The sequence below is a fragment of the Morone saxatilis genome, unplaced genomic scaffold, assembly GCF_004916995.1.
Source record: "Morone saxatilis isolate NCDOM2014 unplaced genomic scaffold, NCSU_SB_2.0 Contig18, whole genome shotgun sequence".
Classification (NCBI taxonomy): Eukaryota; Metazoa; Chordata; class Actinopteri; family Moronidae; genus Morone; species Morone saxatilis.
The window spans coordinates 10,284,462-10,312,415 of NW_023339740.1; the positions used below are offsets into that span (position 1 = coordinate 10,284,462).

General features: G+C 40.1%; 1 protein-coding gene across 1 annotated transcript; it reads left to right on the plus strand.

Moving 5' to 3' along the window:
* quo (quattro) lies at positions 1 to 27,802 on the plus strand. The gene is made up of 24 exons (XM_035661882.1): positions 1 to 324; positions 10,513 to 10,710; positions 11,407 to 12,970; positions 14,920 to 15,123; positions 15,536 to 15,659; positions 16,460 to 16,553; positions 17,078 to 17,164; positions 17,265 to 17,381; positions 17,934 to 18,032; positions 18,122 to 18,270; positions 19,073 to 19,211; positions 19,430 to 19,552; positions 19,732 to 19,929; positions 20,107 to 21,089; positions 21,331 to 21,580; positions 22,023 to 22,112; positions 23,219 to 23,443; positions 24,027 to 24,197; positions 24,606 to 24,783; positions 25,500 to 25,616; positions 25,717 to 25,971; positions 26,602 to 26,873; positions 27,095 to 27,147; positions 27,242 to 27,802. The coding sequence occupies exons 1-23, from the start codon at positions 322 to 324 to the stop codon at positions 27,125 to 27,127; spliced, it is 5,673 nt and encodes a 1,890-aa protein (XP_035517775.1). The 5' UTR covers positions 1 to 321; the 3' UTR covers positions 27,128 to 27,147; positions 27,242 to 27,802.
* The last annotated feature ends 152 nt before the right edge of the window (positions 27,803 to 27,954 follow it).

Sequence of the window (27,954 nt, forward strand, 5' to 3'; positions counted from 1 at the left end):
CAAACACTCCGAGCAGCCAGAGACGCAAAGGAGAAGTGAAAGAGGAGCTAGAAGATCAACAGGCAGCCTGGCAATTTGCTGCTTTCTGTGCTACACACTCACAGACTTGTGTAAAAGTCTACGAAGAATGGAAATAACTTTACTTACTTTTCTATCAAGACAACTCACTGTCATGTGGATGTACTTCAGTCGACTTCTGTTGTTGATGCACTAAACATGGCAAGTCTCCCAGCACAGAGCCCAGGGAGGCTGTCTGGAGAGGATTATCAGGATAAAAAATGAGAAAACTTTCTGCCTGATAGAGGAGAAACTCCTGCAAAGATGGTAAAGTAACATCCAAGTTTTACTCCTATGTGTCATTCTTATGTTGTTACTTTCTGGTATAAGAGTTAAAGTGCTCCACTGGCCCAGTAACTGAGAGTGTGAGTTTCTGGTTTGGACAAGTGACTTTGTTTCTCTCTGTCATGCATGAAATTTTAGATGTAAGCACAGTTCACACATTTCAATCCCTTTTTTCTGTAGCATGATACTTTCTTTCTTTGTTCTATTTTTATGAAACTTTATGAAACAAAGCTAATGTCACTGCACTCTTCAAAGCTTTTTGTTATCCCGGGCACAGTTGGTGGGACTGTTTCACATCAACAGCTCACAGCATCTCCAGCTTTTTAAGTGTGTGCACACTGACAAAGAGAGAGTGACAGAGAGAGGAACATGGTATTTTGTTTTGCATCTTTAAGTCCTTTGATTAGGGCTTAATTGATGCAGATGGCACACATACTTCAGGGAATGGAGAGTGTCTTGGTGTATAAATTATTTGACTACTTTGCATGTGCACATAATGGAATTCTCCAGTTCAGTGTAGGCACTTTAAAAAGTTCAAACCGCAGGGCTTTTTACGACTGGAGAGAGTCTAATCCCGGTCCTAACTGAAACTAAGATGGGAATGTGATAGACTTGGGTTTGTGGGAGGATGTGGCTTCTTTGAACTTTTATTTACCGGTTGTTACTGCTGAGAAAATTGTCAAATAAATGCAAATAAATAGTAAGCTTTAGATAAAGATAATACTGTATTGTTGAATATTTATCTCTTAGCTCTAGAAGACTGGCTATAAACACACATTTTTGGTAAATTGAAATATATTCATTCACTTACTATTAATTTTTCTGTTTATTCACTGTACCTTTCTTCCTTATATGGAAAGCAGTCAGACCCATAACATCTGTTCATGCGTGCCAGATAAATTTACAGAGAGCAGAAAAATAAGGATGTTAAAGGAGTCCAGACTTGGCTCCTCATCATGGTGACCAGCACTGCACTTTGTCCTACCTTCACATTCATTGCACTTGTTTGACCAGCTTTTACAGCCCCAACTGTTTGTTTTACTTATTGCATGACTGATGTCGTTTTCCGTGACCACCCTCCAACTTAAAGTCATGAGCCTGCAGAGTCTAAATTATTAGATTACTGCACCGTGCACAACCAGGAGTTTCAATCTAGGGTAAACACTCAGTAGCCCAGAGCCAAGACCTGCTGGTGTGCATTGTATTTGCATTTAGTAACTGTGTGACGAGGATGACCAAGAGTTATTCATTCACCAGCAAGGTCAAGCACTTTACTTCTTAAGGCCTTAGAGCAGCATGTTTTTTTCATTCACTGTACAGTAAACATGGTTATCTGGTGCAGATTGTATTCACATTTGTTTGCCTGTTGCAGTATTCAAAGTATATTCAAAGTTAATGAAAATTATCAAAGCATGTATGAGAGTTGTTCTTAGGCTTTGGATGTGCTCTCGTCTTGTTCAAACATGTTTAGTTTGAGTCTAGCAGGTTTTTCTGTGATTCATCTAAAATCGTAAAAAAGGCCAACCATCATTAGGTTATTTTTAGAAGAACAAGTAAAAGATGGTAGATCTATCTTTCACAAGGCAAAATATGAACCAGGAGACTGATCTTTCTGAACCTGCATTAAGCAAACAGTTAGCAAGCAACAAGCAGTTAACAACATTTTTATATTATCACCCTATGAAGTTTAAAGGGTGAACATGTTAGCAAACAATGATCTAGTTAGACATCTAGCAGACACATCTTGCAACATTAGCATTTATTTTGTGTCTTGTTTGTGTCCACCTGATAAAAGTCCAATATTCACTTTCCTTTTTGCTCTGTTTTGCTCTCCACTAACTAAATATCTGTGTCTCTAGCTCCTAAATGCTTTTTAGTGTTCACTACCTATAGTCGCTAACTTTGCCTGTCTGAGGTTTGGTGCTGTTCAGGTGATATGGGTTTACCAGTGTCTTTTTGCTGTACGTCTAGAAATAATGCTAATGAAAACGTTGAGACTGAACAAACAAAAGCAGTAAAGTGGTGGGCTGAAAACAATGAGCTGAAAGACGTTAAAATGCTTAGTACATCAGAAGAGAACTGCAGAGTTGGGTGTTTATTCTCTGTCGATTTGTCATAACAAGTGACCTGTTAACATCTCACATACCTGCTCCATCTCATCAGTGACCTTATCGGAACACTCAGTTATGCTCATCAGTCACAGTGCATTTTTCAGTCACTCAGCTGAGAGTATGCATGCACATACATTAATCTATTAACCATTCAAAACACTGTGGACACACTGTGTGAGAGCATCCAGATTTTGATTGGCTGACTCTATATGTGCTGACCCGGCTTTAAAGGGTCACAGCTGTGTCTCTTGCTCTATAACAGCCATGGGACAGTCATCAGTAGCTACCTCCCTTACCTGTAATAAGCCACCGCGTCTTTGCAATACTATCGTCTGTGCTCCCTTTGGCAGACAAATAATACTTCCTGCCCACTGTTTCACTTGCTGTGATTTCGCCATATTTCTAGAGGCAGACAGGGAAAATCTATGCAATAAACTGATGTGATTTGTGAGAGAAAATATGCATAATTGCAGACATCTGTCTCGTGGAACTGTATGAGCTGAATAATTTCTATTTTGCTTTAGTCAGCAAGTCTATGTTCTGAGAGTTGTCATGGAGCTGTGAACCATATTTTGTGTGGTGTTCCATGTTTATTATCGCTGTATCACAAAACTGGGTCAAACTCAACAGAGACTGTGCAGTGTATATTCAAAACAGAGCCAGTGTTTGTGGGGGGGGGAGCTATAAGCTGTCTGTGAAGCAGTTTTCAGCATGCATTGTCTCTAGAAACACTGCAACATTGTCTTTTGTCTCCCAGACTGTTTTTCTGAAAGGTAGTGTTGTTGTGGCTCCTCTAATTGCTTTTTGTCTGTGATCATGACACACGAGTCTCCTGTCATGGAATTCAAAACCAGCTGAGCAGTCTCAATCAAACCTTCAGGGCTGCGCATAGGGTGGCGCCCTGTGTGACAAGGCAACATTTCCTGAATGAGATAAAGACTTTGCGTTTTTATTATTTTTAAATTTAGTTTGACAATGTCATTTTTCTCTGTCCTGCATTTTTCTAGATGTGGAGAATGCCAGGTATACTCCTCTAGCTCTGTTTGTGTACAAACTTTGCTAATCTCAAGAAGAACAGCAGCAGATGTCAGTGTTTAGTACACTACTTGTATACACACTCACATGCTGACCAACTAACAAATCCCTTGTGCTAGGACTTAATGGATTTCACAAGGCCTTCCTTTACTTGTATCATTAATCGTTTTCAATTTCTTGGCCATTTTAACATTGCAAGTTGAACTATGGGAGCTATTATGTTGTACTGCAGTCTCCAAAAACAAACCATTTTGAATTTTATTCCTCATAGTTTGCCAGAATGCAGGCTCTTTTTGTCTTTGTGTTAATGGGAGTGGTTCATTATGAGTCACACATGGAGAAATTCCAGAAAAAAATGTGAACTCTTCAATTGTTACATGGCAGTTTTAGTTTTTAATGTTCACTTGGGCTTTTTATCTTTTGGGGAAGCTGTCTGTTTGTCTGTGCCTACAACAAACCCGCTGCACTTCCTTGCCAATCACCTCATCAGGCATTTGGCAACTTGGCTAAACTGCACTTGTCTGATCCTGCGGTACTATTTAAGAAATATGCTGACCTGGCAAGACAGCAAAGGAGATCTGTCCTTTTGTTGACTGCATCCGACACAGTAGTATCCTCCGTTCAGAGAATGAATGGACGCATTGTTTCAGCCCGCTGTTTTTGAAATGTTACATATTATAACCTGTAGTCTGTGCAGCTGTGACTCAGAGTTTTTGGATTTCAAAAGAGATGACAGAAGAGATTAACACTGGATTCAGACACACTTGGTCTATTGTCCTACAAGATTATAGAAGACATATTTTCTGAAGGGTTGTTTTGAGACTTTTAAGTTCTACAGTAGAATATCACAAGCCAGACGTCCATTGTTCATTATTTACAGATTCTGGGTAGATTAATGAGGGACTTGTGAAATCCAATCACAGCTACCCACACACAATACCGTAGAAACTGGCCAGTTTTAAATTCTTGGATCTATTGCAATACTAGAAAAAAAGGCCAAACCAGAAACCTGACACACTATTTATGTGGCCTCCTCACTTTCCAAACATAGCTTGAGTTCTTGCAAACTACAAAATAAATGAATGAATAATAGGAACCCTGCCAGATTAGAGGTCCGTTAGCGAACACACACTGTGTTTACCCCTGGCAGCAGTGACTCTACGAAATTCTGTAGGAGTTTTGTCTTGTAGGGGCCTTTTTATTGCTTAAAAGGATTTAAGATGGCTTAGCTGAATGGAGTGCCCCTCTGCTGAGTTTAACAAGCGTGGATCTTACACAAAGATAAGACTGTCTCACTAGCAAAACAGGAGATACCAATGTGTATGGAGGAAAAAGAAGAAGATAGGGAATAACCGAGAGATACTGGAAACATGTTTTTGATTATGATATGACTGAAGCTGTGATCTTGATTGCGATTATGACATTCAACATCATCCCACTTTAGGGTTTTGTGTGGAACCACTAATAAGCTGTAAATATGTTTACTGTGACTATTTCTGAACCACAAATGAAGAGAAAGAAAGGTGAAATCTGCATATGGACATGAATCACTTGACATTTATACCCCTTATTCTTCCCATTCTTGCGGTTAGGTGTCGTATCCCATCAGCCTTCTGTGTCCACAATGTGAGTGGCTGCTGTTGTGGCTGAGTGTGTGGTGTGTCATCTGAGACTCTTGGACATATTCGCATGTCCATACATGCAGAATTCAGACAGTCTTTAGGATTTACCGGCAGGTCTTGACTCAACTGTCACTTCTGCTTATGTTTTGGTTTTAGCCCGGAGGTGGAGTGACAGTCCGTTATTATTATGAGGATTTCAAGAAAATGTGATGACCAGTCAAGACAGAGACCCCAACAAATCCTTTCAGCATGTCGCATCAGGAGCTGTGTCCATTTAGTTAAAGATAATCTTCTTTAAAATCACATTCTGGACAGCTTAGCTACTCTAATCTTTTGAACCTTTGTGGCTGATACACACTGTGCATTTCCCACCTTGACAGCTTGTTTATACAGTGGCTCCAATCTAGGCCCTGACTTTCTTTGGCTGAAGCCCAAGGCAGTATGGAGGAACCTGTAATTATCTACTTAATACTGCAAAAACTCCCAGGGGGCCTGAAGGGTGGACAAGACAAAGAGAGATTGAACCTTTATAACAAATGCCTGTTGTCCGTACTAGCATGCCAATTCAAGTCAAACAATGATCTTTGTTGGAGAATGGAGCTCTTTCTACAGTTAAATCATGGGCTGCACTGGACAATAGTGGACAGAGAGGGAATCCCCTTGTATTGAATGTGTAGAGGAGGCGGCGGTGGAATGTGGTCATCAGCTGGACATTGACCAAAACCCACTGTCTCAGCAGGCCAAAGATAAAGGTTCAGGATTTAAGCCTGATTGAATGCTCCTCACTGGTTAAATATGGGAGTAAACCTTGGGAAAAAAAGAGGTAGCAACTCTGTTTCTGTCAACTTAAGGAAAAAAGTGCTAGATCCTATACACTGATATACAGTAAAAGATTGTGTTATCATAGTGATGTAGGGAAGTGATTGTGTCTGGGTGCTCACATGGGACTGAACAAATTGTGGTTAACCAGGAGTTTTTGTAATGGGAGGAACTGTTAAAAAAACAAAAGGAACGGCTGTGGTGCAGACAAAACAGCAGAGGGACTACACTCAAGTCCCAGGGTCTGAAGGGATACTACTTGCCTGGCATCCTGACCAGCAACATGGACTAATGTGTGTCCAATGGAATGTGGGCATGTTACACTATTATACTATCACATTATTTTCTGTAAGTAGTTCACTTACCGTACACTGACCTGAAAAAGATTAACTGCCTTTTCTGTATTTTAACAGCTGTGATATTTGTATTCTAATCATAATTGATATTCTAGCCCTCTTAAAGCTGTAACATGTTTGTTATTTTCACTATATCTTGAAGTAATATTCACTAAAGATATGCTCTATCCCTGACTTCAGTCAAAGAGAGACTGCATGAAAGGATCAGGAAACTCCAGCTTTCATCTCAGAACATAAGGTGTATTCCTGGTGTTTATAGAGGGTAGGCGCTGACATCACTTTTTTCATGTGGTGTACAACCTCTTTACTTCCACTGAGTACCCAAACTAGGCCTTGGGAGAACTGTGATAGTGATAGGAAACATACAGAGGTGGGACCAAGTCATTGTTTTGCATGTTTCAAGTAACTCTCAAGTCTTTGCACTCAAGTGCCAAGTCAAGACTGAGAAAAACAGAAACTTTGAGTTTCAAGTCCTATACACGTCATAATTTGCTCTTCACCAATTCAGATCCAAAATAGCTTGCTTACTGAATTGTGCCAACTAACCAACATGTTTTAACTACTTTACCTGTAGTCATAGGTTAAAATGGACAACTGACACTTTTTCTATGATTATGATAATGACTACCATTATAATTAAAATGACTGTTTATACAGTACCAAACCAAACTACAGTAGGTACACCAGGACACAATTTTGCATTGTCTCAGAAAAATTCATTCTGGCAGTTTATCAGATGTAATGAAATCCAGGAGAACTCACAACACCGGCAGCCACCGTCCATACTCTCAGTTCATTTGGCTGGCTATTCTGTCTGAACTGGGTCCAGCTGCGCTATGCTTAGTAAAATATCAAGAGAGTCTCACTCATATGAATATCACTAGCCAAACCACCCACAGAGAGGAGTTCCAGTCATCTCATGCTTTTAACCTTTGTTCTGAGAAGAAGTTTATCCTTTGTCATCTTAGCCAGATTGTTAATAAAAGAGATTCAAATCTCAAATTATTTTGAAGTAAGGTTATGATAATAAGTCACTAAAACTTTAGTTTAAATTGCAGTGATGTATTGAGTTAAAGTTGAGCTACAGAAGAGAGGACATGGTCAAATCATTTTGTGGAATCATCAGTACAGGTCTCAGATCAGTAATACTAACTGTAATACAGTAATAAAACTTACACATAGAGAAATTGAATGTCTCAGCCCTGTATAGTAATGTCACAGAACTGTGTTGTATATGACCTCGGGATTATCTTTCAGAAATACAGTAGAACCCAGAGTTGAATGGCTGCAGTCAGTCTAAAACAGCTGTGATGCATTACCAGTCAAAAGTCAGCCTCGAGGTATTCTGTTCTCCATTTCCTAATCTATTGTGACAGATGTGCACAATCAGAAAAAGGAAGCATTCTTTTCGACTGAGGACATCCAATCTCTACAGGAGATACAAAGACTTAGCATAAGTGGTCAAATATTGATATTGATTTAGATCCAACATCCCGCATTAACCTCTGTTGATTAATGTTAGCTTATTTCACACACATTACATTCACTTCATTTAAACAAAACCACCATGTATCAAAATGAAAGCTTAGCTAACCATGAATATAAAGACTAAACTGAGTAGTACAATCAAAGTTAAATGATTTACTAAAGTATTCTGTGAATCATGAAACATTTTATGACCTTTGTTCCCAATGTTTCATGGCTGTCCAAGGTGCTCATATAAGTATCCGTTAGCCAAACAGTCAGCGCAGTCCCAGTGCTAGCAGTGTGAGGTCTTTGAAGCTGCTGCACTTGTATTTACTCTGGGCCAGTCTCTGGTCTTGGTTAGGCCATCAAACTATATGAGGAAGGGGCTAAAAACAGACTCCTTTGTGGGGTTGGGAGATTAACACAGCAAGGTACTGTGAACTGATTGTATGAATAGTACGCCTGCTGTGGTTAGCGCCTAAGACCTGTCCAGATCCAAAATAAGTGTCAAGTGCTTATTTCCAGCTGTCACCTCAATATGAATATTATTCCTTTTTCTTTTCATGACAAAGAGACATTTATTTGACTATATGACTAAATGACCAAAACGGTACAATTCAATCTCTACAGGTGCTAAAAAACTAAAGCAAATCATAGAGTTTCTGTAGGCCTACACCTGTATTAAACGCCAGACAAGTCTGACGGTTATATTAAACGCATATATGAATCATAGAGAGATTGATGTGCCTAGAATATTTAAAGGCGATCACCAACTCTGGTTTGGTCAAAATAAATCTTTAACTCATCAACATAGATGAGAAGAACGGCAGTTTAAGTCGCTCTCCTAAGTTGGAAATGGAGGGACTCATAGGCACTAACATGCACACACGACCAGACAGGCATACATTACATGCCAGACCGGCTTTGTAAACAAAGCACAGAGAAGGTGGGATAGCAACACAGGCAAAGGGATTGTGACGTTATTCAGTGCTCAGGATGGGGTGACTCAGCTGTATCTTTTCAATTGGTTTATGATCCACAGTGACATTCCCATTAGCCTTAGGAGTTTATCGCTAATTAGTAATATGTTGGTGAACATGGCAAACATCAAACCTGCTAAAATTGCCACTGTGCATGCAGCATGCTGATCTGTTGATGTTAGCATGTAGGCTCAGAGCATTACTGCCTAAGTAGACTTCTCAGAGTCACTATGCTTCTGTATAGGAACTGTATACTCTTTAAATGATGGTAGGCTACATACATATAACTATTTTTATGCTTTTTTGTTTGATTTATTGGACAGTTTACAATCAACTGACAGGCAAAGCCTACAAGTCATTTTACTGTAGCTCCTTTTACGCAATAAAATCAAGTAAAACATTTGCAGTGCATTAAAAAGCTTTGCCATTTTACTAATCAATGTTTCTCACATCTCAAAACTACCTCAAATTCATGCTGTCAGGCGTATTCAAAAATACTTTAAAGCTGGCCCCCTTTCATCCGAAACATTTCCGTGTGTTTAGCTGGACTTTACCCATGTTACAGCTGGTGCTAGTGGCTTATCCAATGCAGACATTTGTATGTGCAGTAAACATTAACACCAAGTGATCCTTTTGACACAAAATGATATCATTTTACACAGTTGCATTTTTAGGGGTCTGTGCGTTTCTTTGGTGTGTGCGTTTCTTTGGTCTGCTTTGCTTCTTCTTGTCATTTTGAGTAAGATCAGACGCTGACCCTGGTCTGCTACAAATATACTAGTTTAAATGAAGCATACCCTGGCCAGACATGAAACAAGTTGCTCATACTCATGCAGGACAGACTTAATCATCTCCAGATAAGTTGAAAAGCTTTCCATTAGGCTCACCCACACATTGCACATTGCATCGTAAAACTTGTATTAGCCCAATATTATCAGACGTATGTATTAAAGATTACATAAACCTAAAACGCAGGTCATAAGTGGACCCCTTTAAGGGCAGATGGTGTGATTCCATACACATGAAATTTGATGAACCCATTAAAATGTTATTTTATGTACTTTTTCCAGTCCTACATTCCTCCAACTATGTCCAACTATTTCCATTCACAATAGATTGCTGTCAGGTTTGTTCACCTTTTCATTCGCATATTCATATTTCTAATCAAATTAAAATTAATGTTGCTGGAAATTATAGAGGCTGTTAAAAAGCCATTCAGTAAAGATTTAAACCATATTCAATACTATTAAATAACCGCAATAGCAGTATTTCAGTTTGAGGCCAGCAGTTTTAATTATATGAGACAAGACAGTCTGTGATGGAAGATTTATTCTGCCTAAATTAAATATTTTATTGTTCATTTGCCTTGGTTGGAAGGTCAATACAATTCTCATTTGAAAAGAATGTGCAGATCACACCACTCCTTTATTTATGCACCAACATTGACGATCTGTTAAGCCTTAATTACATGCACAGCAGCTTTATTCTTACATTAATTTGTTGTAAAGTGTTTTTCATTTGGTGTCTGCAATCCTAGTTTTATGGTTTGGTTGAGTTCCTGTGGCTTTGATAATATTAGGTCTAAAAGTAGGCTATAACATGCAAAATCACAAAATAAAATGAATTAGATTTCTTTCTTAGACAAGGGCAGTCTACTTTTATAAATTCTATTCATTTATTGTCTTTTAAATGTTTTGTTGTTATTGCTGCAGTATATTCACAGGATAATGTTATTAAACACACCTCATCTCACTGTCCACCATCTCTTTTTGTCCTCCAGAACCCAGAATCTCTGGACTCGTCCATCCAGAGTGCCCTATCGGCCCTGTTCCCGCCTTTTGAGGCCACAGCTCCCATTGTCCTCAGCCAGCTGTTTCGCACCATTGAGGAACGTTACCACGGAGATGCATTACAGTGCCTGCTGGACTTTCTCATCCCCTCCAAACACCTGCTGGAGAGTGTCCAACAGGCAGCATGTGTGAGTATCAATACATATCAGTGCTTATAGCCGCACTCACAGTAAATTAGTAGAAAAGACTCCTTGGGGATGCAGTCAAAAGGGTTGAGCAGCAGCGAGATTCAGCTTTGAGAACCCCATAACATATCGAACAAACAGCATACATAATTTAAAAATCAGAATCAGAATCAGAATCAGAAATACTTTATTAAAACCCGTGGGGAAATTACTGTAAGAGCTGTAATAAAATATATACGGAGGGCCCTTTTGCTCACCTGGTAGAGATTGCACCCAGTGTACAAAGACTGACTGACTTCAATGTCCATCATAAAAAAAATAAATCATAGAAAAAATACTATGTAACTTGGCATAGTTTTAATGGTGTCAATTTGCCAAATACATCCCTGAAGCCCCCCAAATAATGCTATAAAAAATAAAAACTATAGTTACAGAACTTGGTTATCCCCAAGTAGTAGTAAGACAGAGAATAATAGCAGTTACAAAATACATGTATTACCTTTTTTTTATGTTTCACTATCAATATATATATATATATTTATATTACTAAGGCTCTGAATATCCCATCTGAAACTCTACTCTGGTCATTCATAGTGCCCTCCACCAGTGGGGTATTTGGGTTGTCTATGAATTTCATAGATAATGTTAGCAAATTAAAATAAAATCACACTGAAACGATGCTATTTTATTGTCTTCTAGTCTGGATACTCTGATGTGGTTTTCCGCTGTGAGGGCTGGCCTCTTTGTCTCCATGACAAAACCGTCATCCAGTTAGCGCCTGTGAACCCTTTGCTGCTGCGTCCTGGAGACTTCTATCTACAGGTGGAACCTTTTGGGGAACAAGCGGCTCGTGTTGTCCTCAAAAGTCTTCTGGAGGAGGGCTGTCGAGAAGTGGAGGAGACCCCCGTCCCTGAGACTTCCTACCCTTGCATCTTTACCGAAGAATGGCTGCAAGACATCAATGAAGGACGGCATGGAACTCCTCTGTCGCGTTGCTTGCTTTGCACAGATCAAGGAGTAATCAAGTTGCCCTGGGCTAAAATTGCCATCCCAGAGTTTTTGGACAAGCCTAAGATCATGCCCACTTATCGGGAAGCTCCTCCTGAAACAAAGCAGATCTCTGTTCCCTCCCATTTTAACTCTTCCACCCTTCCGATGGAAGCAATTTTTCTTCCTGCACAGGACAGGATGTCAGCATCTTTGAGACATATGGACTGTTCTTCCAAACTTGTCAAAATGGACCATGAAAGACGACCCCCCAAATCATACTCTAAACCTTTAATCAAACCAGTGGGTTGGGTTTCTCCTAATACGTGGGACAGTCGTAACTATAGAGAGATTGAGGGTGATTATGTGGACTTGGTGGATATCGCCAAAGGGAACGAGTTTGTGGATCAAAAGAAAGGCAGCCATCCAAATCCACCCAATTCAGTTCTGTTCAAACCTGTCAGACCACCTCCACCTGTACCGCTTGGAAATAGTGTTCCCTGTGGACGCACCCTTCAGTGTGCAGAGGAGCCTTGTACACCATGCAGCCAGAGAAGGCTGGGGCTTGAGCCCACTGATCAAGACTTGAAGTGTAGGTACAGAGACTCATATGTGGCAGCACTGAAAAACCCAGTCACTTTTGAGACGGGAAGTGTAGACCTCCTGGCTGCACTGGAGGAAGTTGGCCTTTGTGAAGAGGGAGAGTTAGGATCCAAGGGTACATGTGAAGCTCAAAGAGATGAACTTGGAATCTTTTGTAAGCATTGTAATAAACCCTTGATAAGTAATGAGCTGTGCAAATACAGACACTGCTGTGAATTAACTTCAGAAAACATTGCATCCCACCTCAAAGACCGCCCTACAAGTTTTGAATCAGAAAATCTTATGAAGGAACCCCCCACTGTTTTGAAATCAACCCCTGGTTTGAGCCATAGTCAGAAAGTTCAGATGAAACTTATTTCCCACCAATTAGGACATAATGCTACGCATAGTGTGCATTCAGGATCCAATCTGTTCTTGGAGAACTGTGATGGTGACATTAAACCACATCAGAAGGTGGATGTTGTGAAACCATCAGGAAAACACAAGGTTAAGGTTAGGTCCCTGTCCACTGTGTCAGAGACTTCTAAAGGGAGTCCACTTCTCTATAAACTCAATAACAGGAGCCACAGTGATATCTGCCCTGAAACAATCACCAGCATAATGCAGTGTAAGAAGGGTGAACTGTTGGATCAGGTGACTCAGAAGCTGGAAAGAAGAAAGTGTCCTAAAAAAGGTAAGCAGAGCAGGCAGGACTAAACAGACTAAACACTTTTGATTCAATCTTTCACAATCATCCTATTTTCCTGTTCTCTCTTCTTTTTAACCCCCATCCACACACAAAATTTGTACATTGTTATTACTGCACAGTAGGGGTGTGCATCTCTCCAATAAAAGACGATTCGATGCGTATCTCGATACATGGGGTACTATACATTCAGGAACGATACATTTTAAAATGGAACGATTCGATTCAGTTCGATTCTGAAGGATTTCGATTTGATTCGATTCGATGTGGCACGGCTCAATTCGAGAGGGTATGATGCAATGGATTTCTTGTTGAAAGCAGACAATCATTTCATAAAATGAATTAACTTGTAAATGTGGCATTTCCTTCAAAAAGATTCATCAAAGACTAAAGAGAAGTGTATTTGTAGTTTTGTCATTGTTTATTACATGTAACAACACGTAAGAGCTCTCCAATGCTAATTAAATTCAAAGAATTTTTGGCTGGAATAAGTCCTGTATTTCTGTCGGTGTCTTTGTGCTTATCTGTTGTAGCCCTCCTCGTCTGTTTCCCCATGCTGTCCACCAAGTGGAGTGGAGATTTGTCGTACTACCGGAGTACTTTATCGCAGTTTTACAGTCTTTGCATATAGCAACGCTTTTATCCAGTACTCCATTCTTGACACTTTAGACTTTAAACTTCCTGGAGCGTTGTGAATCCTGCCCGAGTCAGCCATTTTTTTAAACTTTCCCTCACAAACTCACAGCGCTAATCTGACGTAACTGCGACAAGTCTCGTGAGAGTTTTAAGGGAGGGAGCGAGAGACGGTCAGAGAGAGATGCAGTTGCCAGCAGCTGCTGCTGCATCAGCAGCATAAACCGATTTAAAACTTTTTAATCGGGCCATCGCCGGTTCAAAGCCTACAACAAGACAGATTTATTAGTCCGTGTACCGATGCACTCGCATCTTTTAAATCAAAATCGATTTTCCGATTCAAATCGGTTTTTGTTACACCCCTACTGCACAGCCATTTTATTATGATCTGTTGCTCAATGCTCCAAGGGCTACTGAACACTCACGCCAAACACACTGATTGAAACTCAACCGTGACCTTGCATGCTTGAGGGAATTTGCGACACTGAGGGTTGCAGATGATAAGGGTCTTTTTAGAAAGAGGGTTCAAAGGTCAAAGATCAGGCTTGAGAATTATCTTCCCACTGCTGTCTGGGTTTTTTGGCTGCGAGGCTACATTCATGTTATTCCCATTACCGAGGGAGTGAACGGAAATAGCATGCTGCACCCCAATGAAAGGGAGGGCCTGAACCCATTGGGTAAAAAGAAAGAGCAGAGCATTCCTCTAATGTAGAGAGACAACATAACGTGCAAGAAAGGGGGTTTCTGTGTCCCCTGCACTCAGTGGCATGCACCCTCATGCCCTCAGAGGGGCATGTTGAGATCTTGACTGGAGACATGCTTGTCATGGACTATTAAAGTAGCAAAGAGAGAAGGGACAGGCGAGGCTTTGTTGGCTCTAAGGAGAGGCCAATTAAGATGTCTGAAATCAAAGCCAGGCTTAGTAGCCATGCCACCAAAGTGTTTTGTTATAGAGCCCATGTCCAATGTTTAAAGGCTGTCTGTACACAGCTGTGCAGCTGCATCCATGTTAATAGAGGACTGTTAAGAGTCATGAATGAGGAACTGAATAATTACTGTTTGTATAATAGGGTAAAGGTTGCTGGACAGAATATAAAGTTAGTGAAAGCTGCTGCTTTCCAGTAAATCTCAGCGCTGTCTTTGAAGAATGTCCTCAAGAGACACAGTCTGATGGATTAAATAACATAAGAAAGAAAATACACACATACACAACTTTTGCAATACTCCAATTATTCCTTGATTTATTTGGTTTTCTTTGCTTTTTTTGTGAGAAAACAATTATGTTTGTGTTTACTGACATGCAGACTCCCAGTCAAGTAGGAGTGAAACTCCCTCCACCACAGATGGACCAGACCTAAAACTCTATCACTCAAAGATAGAAAGGCTATCTTCTCCACAAGTTCAACTTCCTTCTGCAAGTCCTGATACTCCCCAGTCAACACAAACTGAGATATCAAGTTTCAGAAGCGTCAGTGGTCTGCTTGAACTGGGCATTATTTGTTTGCCAGGTACTTAATATATAACGTTAATCCAAATGATCTTTTCTGTATGATTTCTGTCTTTATCAAGATCATGTTATACTGTACTGTCATGGCAGTTTTCTTTTTAAAAATTACTTTGAACATTAGACCTCAGCATCACTAATGTCATATCAACATCAAGGTGTAAAAGACCGGATGGTAAAATCTAACTGAGCAAATCAAGCCTCTCAGAGCCAAAGTCAAAAGTTCTTCAATACCAATCATCAGCTGCAGTGGCTTTTGATCTAAAAACGTCTTCTGACCGAGAATCTTCATAGACAACATTTGAAGCAAAGCTACAGCATTCAGCAACACTTTCATGAAATCATTGTCTAACTGGTGAGATTTTCACCTTTTTGAAAAACATTTATTTGTCACTAACTTTTTGTCTGTCCCTCAGGCAACAGGGACAGGACAGGCAGGGCAGTTGTGGAAGTCCATGGTGACAGGAAGGAGTGGACATCCCCTCTTGTGTCAGCGCAGAATGTCTGTGAATTACTGCTCTACTTACACTCCATACCAAGGTACTGAAATCAATCAGAAGAAAGCTGTAAGCTCATGTGTGCTGTAACCATGTCTGACCACAAGAGGGCAGCAGAATACAATTTAAAATATTTCCTGTGTCCAGATGAAACCGTGAATGATATGATGCCTGCTCTTACATCCAGACTATGTAACCCCGTTATGGGCCATCCTTTTGTATAGTTATTGTTTTACAACTAATAAAACAATATATTTTATGCATGGTCACAATGTTATGAGCTGAATAAGTCTGCCTAATATATAGTTGTTTAAGATCAGCAGGCAATAACACTGACCTGTGCTGACCCTCTGCCAAATGAGTGTCAATACACAGCCCTCAGAGGTCTACTATCGAACACTTTAACAGTGTGACAACATTTGTTTACAATGGGTTTAACTGAGCCTTTGAAGTTCAAAAAGCCTTTATACCAGATAACTTGGCCTTCCTCTGTCCCCAGTAAAGAGCCATACCACAACAGTCTCTAGCCAGGCTGGCTGCCAAATGTCTGGTATGCAGCGCCTGGCTAGAATTAGCAGCCATGTCTGATGTAGGCTCACACAACAGTAACCCAAGAAGAGGCCATTGAGAGGGGTGTGGGAAGGCATCAAAGTGTGGAATAGGTAGTGTGAAGAAGAGTGCGTGACTGTCAGAGAGAGATAAAAAGATAAATACAGATTTAAGAAGTGGACTACGTAAATAAGCCTAAAAGCCTCTGAATGATGCATTTATCACTTAAAGACTGCTGAGATGAAGTGTGAGACATGTTTAAATGCGCCCTAACATGATTCAATGTTTTGGTAGGAAAGAAATTCGAGAGCTGGGAATGACTTTGGTCATCAATGCCAGGAAGAAGCCGCCTTCACTTCAACTCTACAAAGCTCTGCTGATGGCCCAGGTTAAAACAACAAACCTACATGCACACATCATCAGCAATGTGTGCACTCAGCACAAAAATTCTCCAGCCAGTGCCCTTGGCCAAGAAAATGGCTTAGTTGGATCCCATGCACTGTACACTGGCTGCCCATTGATCCTAGTACTTAGGATGGGTTAAATGCAGGGGACAAATTTCAGTATACGTTATATTATCTTCATCAGATGCTGTCAAATTGTTACATTCCTTGATTCACAGATAATGAACATGCTGCCAGGGTTAGTCATTGTATGTATCTGAAAATGCTGTGACACAAGGTAATTAAAATTTTGGGGAAGTTTCTGATAGCATTAGTAGCCGAAATCCACTAGGGGGTGCAAAACCCATTTTTACAATAAAAGATGGCCCGACACTGTAGGCCTATTGTACTTAAAAGTTATTGAGAGTACACTTGTTTTGCTGTGACAATCATTCATCTCATATCTAAATGATCTTATGTCAAATTAATTACATTTTTTTGTCTTCAACTTACTGACTACCTGCTACAGGAGCAAGCTCTCCATGCAGTTCACAGTATCGTGATGCTGGTGGATAAAGACACTTGTCCTCGACCTGAAAAACAGCCAGGGTTACAGGTCAGAAATGAAAACAACTTTCACGTCCTCCTTTCAGTCTCTTTTAGTCATATTTGACACTAGAAATGAGAGTAACTTTGCCTTTGTCTTTGTCTGTAAGATGGACACAGTGACTTCTATGAAAGCCCTCAACAAGACAGTTGAAGCTTCCCAGCTGACTTCTGATCTGGGAGGGACCTTTACTTACAGTCATACCGACTGGCTGCAGTTCCATCAGGTACTGAATATTCACTCCGTTTACATATTTGTGGTATCATATTCCTCAATTGCTTTGATTAAGTTTAAGATTAAGTTTCCCGTAGATTCAGAGTAGACTGTTGTTCAACCACAGTTCATCCACTGGGGATAAGTCTTTATCTAAACACTCCCAAACATTCAAACATTCTTCATCTCTGTTGTTCTGTAATTTAGTTTGGTCTAGTCCAGGGAGGATATAGTCATGATGGGAAAGTAACGAGTCCTATCAGAAATATTTATGAGATTATTTATTTTTATGTAAATTACTGAGCGTTATGAGGGGGCAGATATTTTATACTTGTCAGGTCAACTGCAGGTCAGAGGGAAGCAGCTGAAGTTTTTCATGTAGAACTATGGTTCCAGTGTACAGGTCAAGACCCCACCGACTGCTCTTGACCTCAGGATGGCATTGCCTTTGGTGCTCTCTGTAGGCAGATACAGTACTGTTTCTTCACCTCAAAGCTCTTGGGGTCATTACGATGCATCATATTTTTGTTCTCTTCCACTGAGTCTTAAATTTAATTAATTTCAGAGACTGGTTTCTTTCATGACTGATCTCCGAGGGGCAGACAGCTTGTTGCAGAAGGCCATCAAGAAAGTGGATGGCAGCAAAAAGATAGACACTGCTCAGGTAGAATATGCATGTTCATAGTGTGATGTTGTGTAACATTTTGGAGCAGGTCAGACAAATTGACTTTGGTTTTGCTGTGGCTGCCACAGGAAGTACAGCAATGCATTCAGGAACAGAAGGCCTCAATGAAAGAGGTGCTGGAAGACGCTCGACTGGTCACTCTGCAAAGAGAAGGAGGGTCTGTACTGGCCAGAATGAGGAGAGAGGACTTCAGATTTCCACAGTCTGAGGACTACAGGTATCACATAATATTTAAGTCTACTTATGTTCTACTTCTCATTCCAATCAGTGTAGTATTGAGAGACACCTCACAGCAACATCACTCAGTGTTTTAATCTCACCTCATCTGCAGTTATCAAGTGCAGTTTGCACTGTCCTGAGAACGAATTAATTAGACATCATAACATGTGTGAGTGGACTGCAGGTGTGCAGGGGCTTTAAGATTTTACATAAGATATATTATCACATTATAAATGTGGATGCATTAATATTGATTTAACTATCAAACAGTGTAATACATAGTTTGAATTGACATTAAAATGCTACCTACTCTTTAATGCTTCAGTATTTAAAAATCAATAATACATAATAATACAACTGTCACTGCCACTTGGCATAATGAGTACTTTTAATATTGATACTTAAAGTTATTAATCTTACATTTATGTTCAAACCAATACAACCAACATATGCAAACATATAAGAAACAGGTTTTGATATTGAGTGAATTATGTATGTATGCCTAAATATTTGTTAAACATTTACAGATTATTATAATATACACACATTATTAAGTTTTTGTAATTACAGCAGTATGGCACAATAATTTATCAAGGCAACAAGCAAGTGAAGGGCATGTGTAGTTATTATACACTTCATTTCACAACCTTAATTAACTTACTTATAACACATTTAGCTATTTGCAAAAAACTGACGCCTGTAATTTTCTGAGGTGATTCTAATGAAACTATTTACCTTCATAATACACTTGAAATTACAAATGATACCATTTGTCTCAGTTTGTTTCACCTTCCTTGCAGAGATGCTCTGGAGTCAGTGACGAGTCTGTATAACCAGGTGGAGGAGAAGCTCCACACTCTAGTGATGAGATCAAATGAGTCACTGCAGCATCTGGAGTTCCTCTTCAGGCTCAGAGAGACGGAGGCCAAAATTAGCACGGTATACTACCAGTTGCTTCAGTCAATTCACAATATGAAAATCTAAAATATGTGTTGAAACAGCTGAAACTCATTAATGTGGTATAGACAGGCAAATGACAGTTGGTCTCTTTTTGTACCTTTCCATCTATGTGTTTCTCCAAAATAAGATATGTAATACAACGCTCCTAGTTTGCCAAGCTATAACCCAACGTTGTATAATTCCATTACGTCTTGCAGGCTGGGATGTGGTTCAATACAGAAGGTGAACAGAAAATGAAGGACTCTTACACAACAGATGATACCCTGGTGTGCACTGAGAAAGACTTGCAGAACTTTGATCTGTTTCTCATTCAGTCAAAGGTATTACAGCAAAGCTATCCTTATTTGGCTTCCTGTGTTTCACTTCACATACCAGCAGTTCCTTACTGTTCTCAAAGTTGAAAATATTTAAATAACTGCACTGTTAACAGTAAATAGTAGATATGGGACTTTCATACAGGAGGGGGAAGTTCCACCTGACATCTTATCATTTATCACAGGAGAAACAACAGTATGCCTTGACCCTAGTGACGGAGGCAGAGGGAATTGTTGCCATGAGCTATTCCAGTCCTGCAACAGATATTTTCCGGACTATGGTTAGCACTTTCAAATCCAATATAGATGATTTTATGTTGCGGGCTCAGCAGAGGTACAAAGAAATGGATACACTGGTGCATGTGCACCGCTTCTGTGAGCAGGTTTGTGTTTTGTCATTGCTCCATGTTTTTTCACCCATCTCACATTTCTAATTGAAGTGTCTTTCTTTATTCACTTGCCCTTTGTCTACATATTTTTGACTGGTTTGAGTTAACCTTTAAATCCAAAATGGTAAAAATCACTTTTCTCTCTTTCACTTACTCTTTCTTTCTCTCTAGGCGTCTGCCCTTGCCAAAGAATGCAGTCATTTTCTGGAGAAGGTAGAGCAGGGGTGTTACTCAGCTCAGACTCTAAGCACACTCCAGATGTATGAAGAAAGATTAGGTGGCGAATTCTCCACCCCACACTTCCAGGCACTGAAAGCTAAGGCCTGTGCTGTGGGAAAAGGGGCCTTGGGGGTGATGAGAGTGTGGAATGCAACCTGGGTCCAATGCCAACAAATCAGGCAGCGTCTTGAGGAGATGCAGAAGAAGAAAGGCGTAGATAAGAACCAGATCCAGCAGGGAACAGCTGCAAACCCTCAAGGGGAGGATGGGGGAATTGAGGAGAAAAGGAGTGAAGTGGGGGGAGATACGTGCTCCCTGACCCCGCAGCTTACCTCTCAGAAAGAGGTAGTCAATATCTCAGAAAGTGAAGGAGAAAGCACCACTGCTGTATGCTTCAACCACCATTCAAAACCTGACTTGAAAGGGAGCGAGAATGGAGAATCCCAAGCACAAAACTTACCCGAAGCACCAGTTAAAAATGACAAAATCACTCCTGTTTTTCCACAAAACTGCAACTGTCATCCAGAAAGCAAATGGGGGCCAAGAGGGCACCACAGCGAGGCAGATCTGAGGAGCACAGACTCAGTTGAGGGGGGCAATGGTTTTCCATTGCACCAACCTTTGGGTCGGTCTCTGAGCGAGGGCTCACATGTGAGCCCTCATTTGACAAGCAGCTCCGGCTTTTCACCTTTGAATGTAAGACACAAACATTGTCAGAGCAAGACACATCCACTGGAACAAAATCTGCAGCCCGTCCAAAATCTGCCCATTTCGCATAACAAGAGTTTATGGTCAGGAAACCTGAGCTGCGAGTCAAAAGGAGACAGTAATGAAGAGGAGGCTGAAGGATGCACAGCCTCCACCCAGACTCCTAAAGATTTAAAGACCCTGGAGACATTACTCACACCAGCAGAAAACAATAGCAGCAATGTTTTGTAAGTAACACCCCCCTCCCCCAGCTTTAATCTAAAGCTTACTGAGATACTGTTCAGGAAATAAGAAATGACATGTAAAGACTATGACTATGTTCATGAATGGCACAGTTGTTGACCAACAATACCGTCATACCCACAAATAAATAATGTTAAAGTGTGATCCCAAGCTAACCTGGGTTTAGTTATGAGCTTGAATGAAATCAATGATTTTTGCATTTTTCATTTCCTATATGTGGAACAGGAAGCTGCGGAGGATCATGGATGAGCTGCTGTCCACAGAGAGGGAGTATGTGAAGGCTCTGGGTTACGTTCGAGAACACTACTTTCCTGAGCTGGAAAGGGCCGACGTCCCTCAGGACCTCAGGGGCCAGAGGGGGAGCATCTTCGGTAACTTAGAAAAACTCCACGACTTCCACCGTCATCATTTCCTGAACGAGTTGGAGAGCTGCATGAACGAACCCTTCAGAGTGGGACGCTGCTTCCTTCGACATGTAGGTGCCACATGTATTGTTGACAGTGCGCAAAAGTATTGAATGTGAATTGCTGTTTGATCTGCAAGTGTGGTGCACTTTGTTTCTCAAATTTGAGTAATTGCTGTTTCCATGGCACAACCAGCTTTTCTGAGTGGATGCTATGTCAAGAAGTGGTCGAGGGTTTCCTGTTTTGAACCAAAACTGCAAAGATTCAGCATAATCTATTGCTTACAAAAGCCCTTCCAGATGTGTCCTGGTTGTAGACTGATTCTATGTCTTCAGCATCCAAGAGATAACAGCTTAAGTGTTGATGTCACATATTCTTTGGAAATAAGGAGTTTGCCAGGAACCAGTAGTCCTGGCTGCAGACTGCGGCATTTTACAGTGTTACACATGCATTTTTTTTTGGTGGCGGTAATGATGGTGACTAATGGTCTTTATTTATTCCCTTTTATTTTAGAGAGAGAGCTTTGCTTTGTATGCCCTTTACAGCAAGAACAAACCGCAGTCTGATAGTCTTCTCATCAATCATGGACAGGCTTTCTTCAAGGTGAGAGCCTCCCTGTGCTCTTCATTCTTTCATTTCTCTTTAAACCATATCATTATTTTTTCTCCACACGAGGGAGGATGGTGTATTTTAACAAGATCAGAGTCTATGCTAGCAGCTCTGTGAGTCTGTACTTAGGCAGGGCAATGCTTTGAGCTAAACACACACATCAGCATGCTAACATGCTCAAAGTAACAATGCTCATCATGTTGATGTTAAGCACACAAAGTTAACACAAAGTACAGCTGAACGCCAAATGTCATTCTGCAAGTTTTTTGTCGCAAACAAAAGCATTGGACAAAAGAAAACCTTGACCTGAACTCATCTTGTGGGCTACAGAAATATCTGCACCATATTTCATGGCAATAATAGTTGTCAAAACATTTCACTAAAAAAACAAAGATGTCAACCTCATGGCTGGCGCTAGAGGAGATGAGGTTCACCAAAGTCAGTAGGACACAATCCTCTGGGCAAAATAAATGTACAATATTCCGGTTGTGGTAGGACACTTCAAAACAGGTTTACCTGACTCAAAAAAGCATGCAACGCAAATGCGCTATCTTTTCCTTTCGGCTCCCATGTCAGTGAATCTAGCTGTTCACACCAGACCCAGAACGGATCCGACTTGCGGCAATATCAGCGTCAAGTTAAATTTTTCTGAAGCCGCAAGAAGAATTCTCAGAAAAGCCCAGTGGAAATGCTGTAGAGCCTATAAATGTCAAATTCACAGTTGTCGTTGTGGTTGATAAATACATGCATAACAATGTTAATTGTACATGCAACAAACACTTTCTACTTCTTTTAATAGGCTAATATGTGCCAAGATGATTTTTTTTTACGAAAGATAAAATTCATCTATTGCTTAGGGGCAGTTAAAAGAAGGAATACAAATGTGGTAAATGTTTCAGTACTAGGCCTACTGGTAAATGGTAATATAATTACTAATTGTGAGCAAGTTCTGTCCTGTACTATAGAAGAATAAGAATAAGAACAAAAAACTCCTTGAAATGTCCTGGAAAAAGAGTGGGAACCCTGTAGTGTTCTCCAGCTCAGCTGTAGCATCCTGATAGCTTTAGCAGTACATTTAATCTCTTCTCCTCATACACCAGCAAAAGCAGCTGAAGCTGGGGGATAAGATGGACCTGTGGTCATACCTGCTAAAGCCTGTGCAGCGGATCAGTAAGTACAGCCTGCTGCTGCAGGACATGATGAGGGAGTGTGGTCCGGGACAAACCAGAGAGATGGCTGAGATCAAGGCCGCCCTGGAGGTCATCCACTTTCAGCTCCGCCACGGCAACAACCTGCTGGCCATGGATGCCATCCACCACTGCGACGTAAGACAGTTTGTTTCTTTTAACATACATGTTGTTAACCATGATATCAAGCTTAAGATTTTTAGACAGGATGTCTTATATACAGTGCATACATACACAGTTATAGATACAGTATGTTCTGTACAGTGATATGAATTACTCATTTACTCTCTCATCAAGTATTGAGCAACACCACTGGCATCTCTCCTGTGATGGGGAAAGCAGAGTAGGGAAACAGGTACAGGCAAGACTTTGACATCCAAAAGCATGATGTGTAGTAGGGGTTAGGAGTAGAAACATTTATCATGCATATTTGGCTTTGTGCAATACCGTTCATCATGATTAATCTGGGATGTGCTGGGATGGACTGACATGGATGCACAGGAAAAGAAGATTTTATCATATTTAATCTTGGAAAGTAAAGGGAGGTGTTGTTTATGTGGGATGATGGCCTAGAGCTTTATGATATGGAGCCGGATTCATAAGAATCGAATCATGTATCATCATGTTTTTCTTGTTAAATACAGTATGAATTTTAAAGTTTTTTGCTACAGTAGATAACTGCTACTCACCAGTCAGTGGTTTCTCCTTTTGTGTACTGCAGGTTAATTTGAAAGAGCAGGGGCAGCTGATACGTCAGGATGAGTTCCTAGTAACTTTCAGGAAGAAAAAATGTTTCCGCCACATTTTCCTCTTTCAAGAACTTGTCCTTTTTAGCAAGACCAGGAAGACGGATGTAGGCAATGACACGTATATCTACAAACAGTCATTCAAGGTACACATTTGACGAACACACACACACACACACTCACACACACTACAACTTCCTCTTTACAAGTGAGAAATGTTTTTCATTATTAAGCATTCTGCAACTTACTTTTGTCGCAATACATTTCCTCAGAGTATACAATGGATAACTTTTTGTTCCCATGCCACCCATTAGAATTAATGTTTTAAAAATATTTGAATAGTAACACATGTTAAATGTACAAAAAGAATAATGCATTACATTAAAGACAATGGAAAAGACGCAATATCATTTTCACTCAATAATTTTAATAAATTTAAGTACTTTTACTTTTCTTTTGTATTACAAGAGCAAGTGTTTACCAAACTTGCCAAACTGTTTGCTATATTTTAAACTACCATTGTGCATGATCAGTTTTTCTTTGTTTATGTTTAGACATCAGATATAGGCCTGACCCAAAACAGCGGTGACAGTGGCCTGTGTTTTGAGATCTGGTTCAGAAAAAGGAAAACCCAGGACACATACACACTTCAAGCAGGTAGTCGGGAGGTGAAGGATTCCTGGACCAAGGACCTGGAGCGCATCCTGTGGGAGCAGGCAGTACACAACAGAGGTTCAATTCAGTTTCAATTCAGTTCAATTTTCACAACTTTCATAACTTCAAATCATAACAGAAGTTATCTCAGGACATTTTTCATACAGAGTAGGTCCAGGCTGCTGTACACATTATAAAATTAGGTACCAACATATACACACTGGTTACACTCTGGGTACAGATTGGTTACAGGTTGTGTCCTCGAGCAAAAGCACAGAAAAAAAATGTAGTAACATGTCAGGTTAATGTAATAGATGCTCATTTAATTGATTTATTTTATTTATGGATTATCAGACACAGGAAAAAAAGGACAAAACTCCAAAGGATAACATGTTAAAGTAAAAAAACAATTATTTCCAACATGGTCCCATGCCTGCAACATAAAAAGCTAAACAACACAGTCCTAACCTGACTTCTCTAAACACTTGACATGAATTCACACTGGCCCTGGTATCATAGTTATGCTCGGTATGAACTATTGCTATCTGAGGTATTGAGGAGCATACCCAATGATGATATTGTGCATATGCTGCATGTTCTGTTGTTCTACTTGGAGCTTTGATAGAGCCTATAATAATATATTAACTTTTGCACCACCTTTGTATGCAGATATTAATATATTTGCTTGAATCTGTTGTAAAAAAAAAATCTTTTTTGACATTTCGAAGTCAGTGAAAGTAACATTTCAGTTGACAATGTCTATTAAAGTTGAAATATTTGATTTGTGTTTTTAGAGGTCCGTATGCAGGAGAGAGTGTTCATGGGTATTGGAAACAAGCCTTTCATGGACATCCAGCCCAGTGATGCAGCTATCAGTGACAGAGCTGTGAACTATGTACTGATGGGAAGAGGTAAAACAGGTTTCTTTAGGTATTCATCCATTAATTTCAGTCAGTAGAGAGTTTAGTCACTCTTCCTCTTGTAAAACTTCTTCTCACTTGGTCTCTGCAGAAAACAAGGTGCTGTCCTCTGCGGAATCATGTGGTTCACAGGATGGACTTCCTGGGCGGCGGCCAAAATCTGTTGGTTCAGGAAGCAGTTCATCTTCCTCCTCTTCCTCTGGAAGAGGTTCCTTGTCTCCTGTGGGTTACCTGTGTGGGCCGAAGCGGAGAGTGGTTTCAGGGGGCCTTGGAGGATATGTATCACCTTCTGGAGCTCTGGAGGACGACGACTTGGACCATGAGAGTGGGAGCCAGAACTTATTGTGTGAGTTCAGTGTGTACAGCTAAGCATATATGTTCTCAACTCATGTATGACCAGAGTATTGCTTATGATTTAATGTAAATGGACCAACCTTTTTTCTTAAGGAGTCTTTTATTTTAAATAAACTGATGACTCCTGACTAAGTGACATATTTTATGGATATTTCATATTATATTCTAAACTGTACAATGTAACCAAATAGTGAGCTCAATAACGGCAAGAAGTTTGACGACTGATTTGGATGATGTTTTTTGAGCAGATTATTTCCTAGAGAGAAAATTTTATAAAACCTGACCCCCCAGGAGGACTAGATGCAATGGTAGTTTAGATAATGTGTTATTGCTAGCCTGTGAACAGCTTCACTGAGGCAGCTGGGTATCATGTTTCCAGCCTGAGGACACTTTTATAGTTTTATTCCCCTCCAACGAGGTCATAAGTCAGAGATCAGAGATCGGAGGTCAATGATTTTTTAAAGGCATCCAAGGACATTTCAGAAGGGATGTTGATTGCTGACTCAGTGTTTGACCCTTGGCTTTCCCTTGACTTAAGAAATGTCTCTTACCACTAAGCCACATGGATTGGTTGATTGGATCATCCATTTATCAAAGTAATCGAGTCTTCTCTTTGCTCCAGTGGACAGCTCCGAGTCTTCAGGAGAGAGTGTAAGTGGCTTCAGCAGTTCCAGTCACAGCTACCACTCTGTAATTGGAGGAGAGGTGGAGGACACCTCCTCGGTCTGTGCCTCCACAATCACTGTTAAGGAGGCAGCACTTGCCCCTGAAGCTGAAGCCTCTGCAGTCTTCCACAAACCAAATGCTCTGGCAGAATCCCCAGAAAAACCACCAGTTGCACCCAAGCCCAAGGCCAAACCACAATACCAGGCCAAAGATCTGCCCTGTGGCAAGGTGCAGTAAAAAGCTTATTTCCAGAAATTGCGCGATTGTTCATATGGTTGTAAACACAATCTACCTAATGTAACTTGATAGTACACTACTCACAGATTTGTGCATTGCTCTCTAAATTAGCTATCGCTGTACTCCTTATACTTAACTGCTTTTTCTGCAAGTTAGTTGTATTTCCTCATGTCAATGATCAATCCACTGTTGTGTTTTTATGAATCTCTCAGCTTCAGAACACTGGAAAATCCACTGAGGTTTGACCTGTGAGATTCGGTGTTAGGTGAGTGTAAATTCTTAAATTAGATATTGAATAATAATCTTTGCCGCTGTGGAAAGGGAACGTTAGCCTGAGGATTTTTTGTTTTGTTTTACAGATTTAGAGGCAACCAGAGAAAAGCCGAGATCCGTCTGTTGGTGTCAACGTTGAAGATGAAAATATTCAAACAGACATCATTTTATACCAGATGTTACTGTAATCTCTTACCACTCTGTAAATATATCTTCTTTTTAATCTCATCACTAAAACAATAGGTCAGATTTATGTAAATAAATGTACTGTTTTAAACTTAAACGGTGATACATTTCGCAATGCTTACCTGACATGGCTTTGCATAGTGTGCTGTAAATCAGTCTAGTTTCATAGCTCATGCGAAGGACCATAGAGTTGCTACAGTATTTTAGTCTGTTATTCATAACATAATACTACATTTTACAGTAGTCAAATAATGTGGCACAATAATCCTGATCAGACTTTAATTAGAATGTATGTGTCTTACTTATTTCCTCTGAAAATAAAACACATTCACTCTGTCTTTTCTTTTAATTAACATTTTTGTATAAACTAATATGTTACTGGTATTAAGATATTGGTCTATGTAACAGTTGTATGGCTTTCTATTTGAAATACAGAATATTTGCAGTGATGATATGAGAGACGTTGGCTTTTATCTGTTTTTATTTGTACTCTTTTGAACACTTTTGTTAAGTCATAAACTTAAAGGTCCAGTGTTTAACATTTAGGAGGATCCGTTAGCAGAAATGGAATATGAAATTCTTAGGTATATTTTCATTAGTGTATAGTCACCTG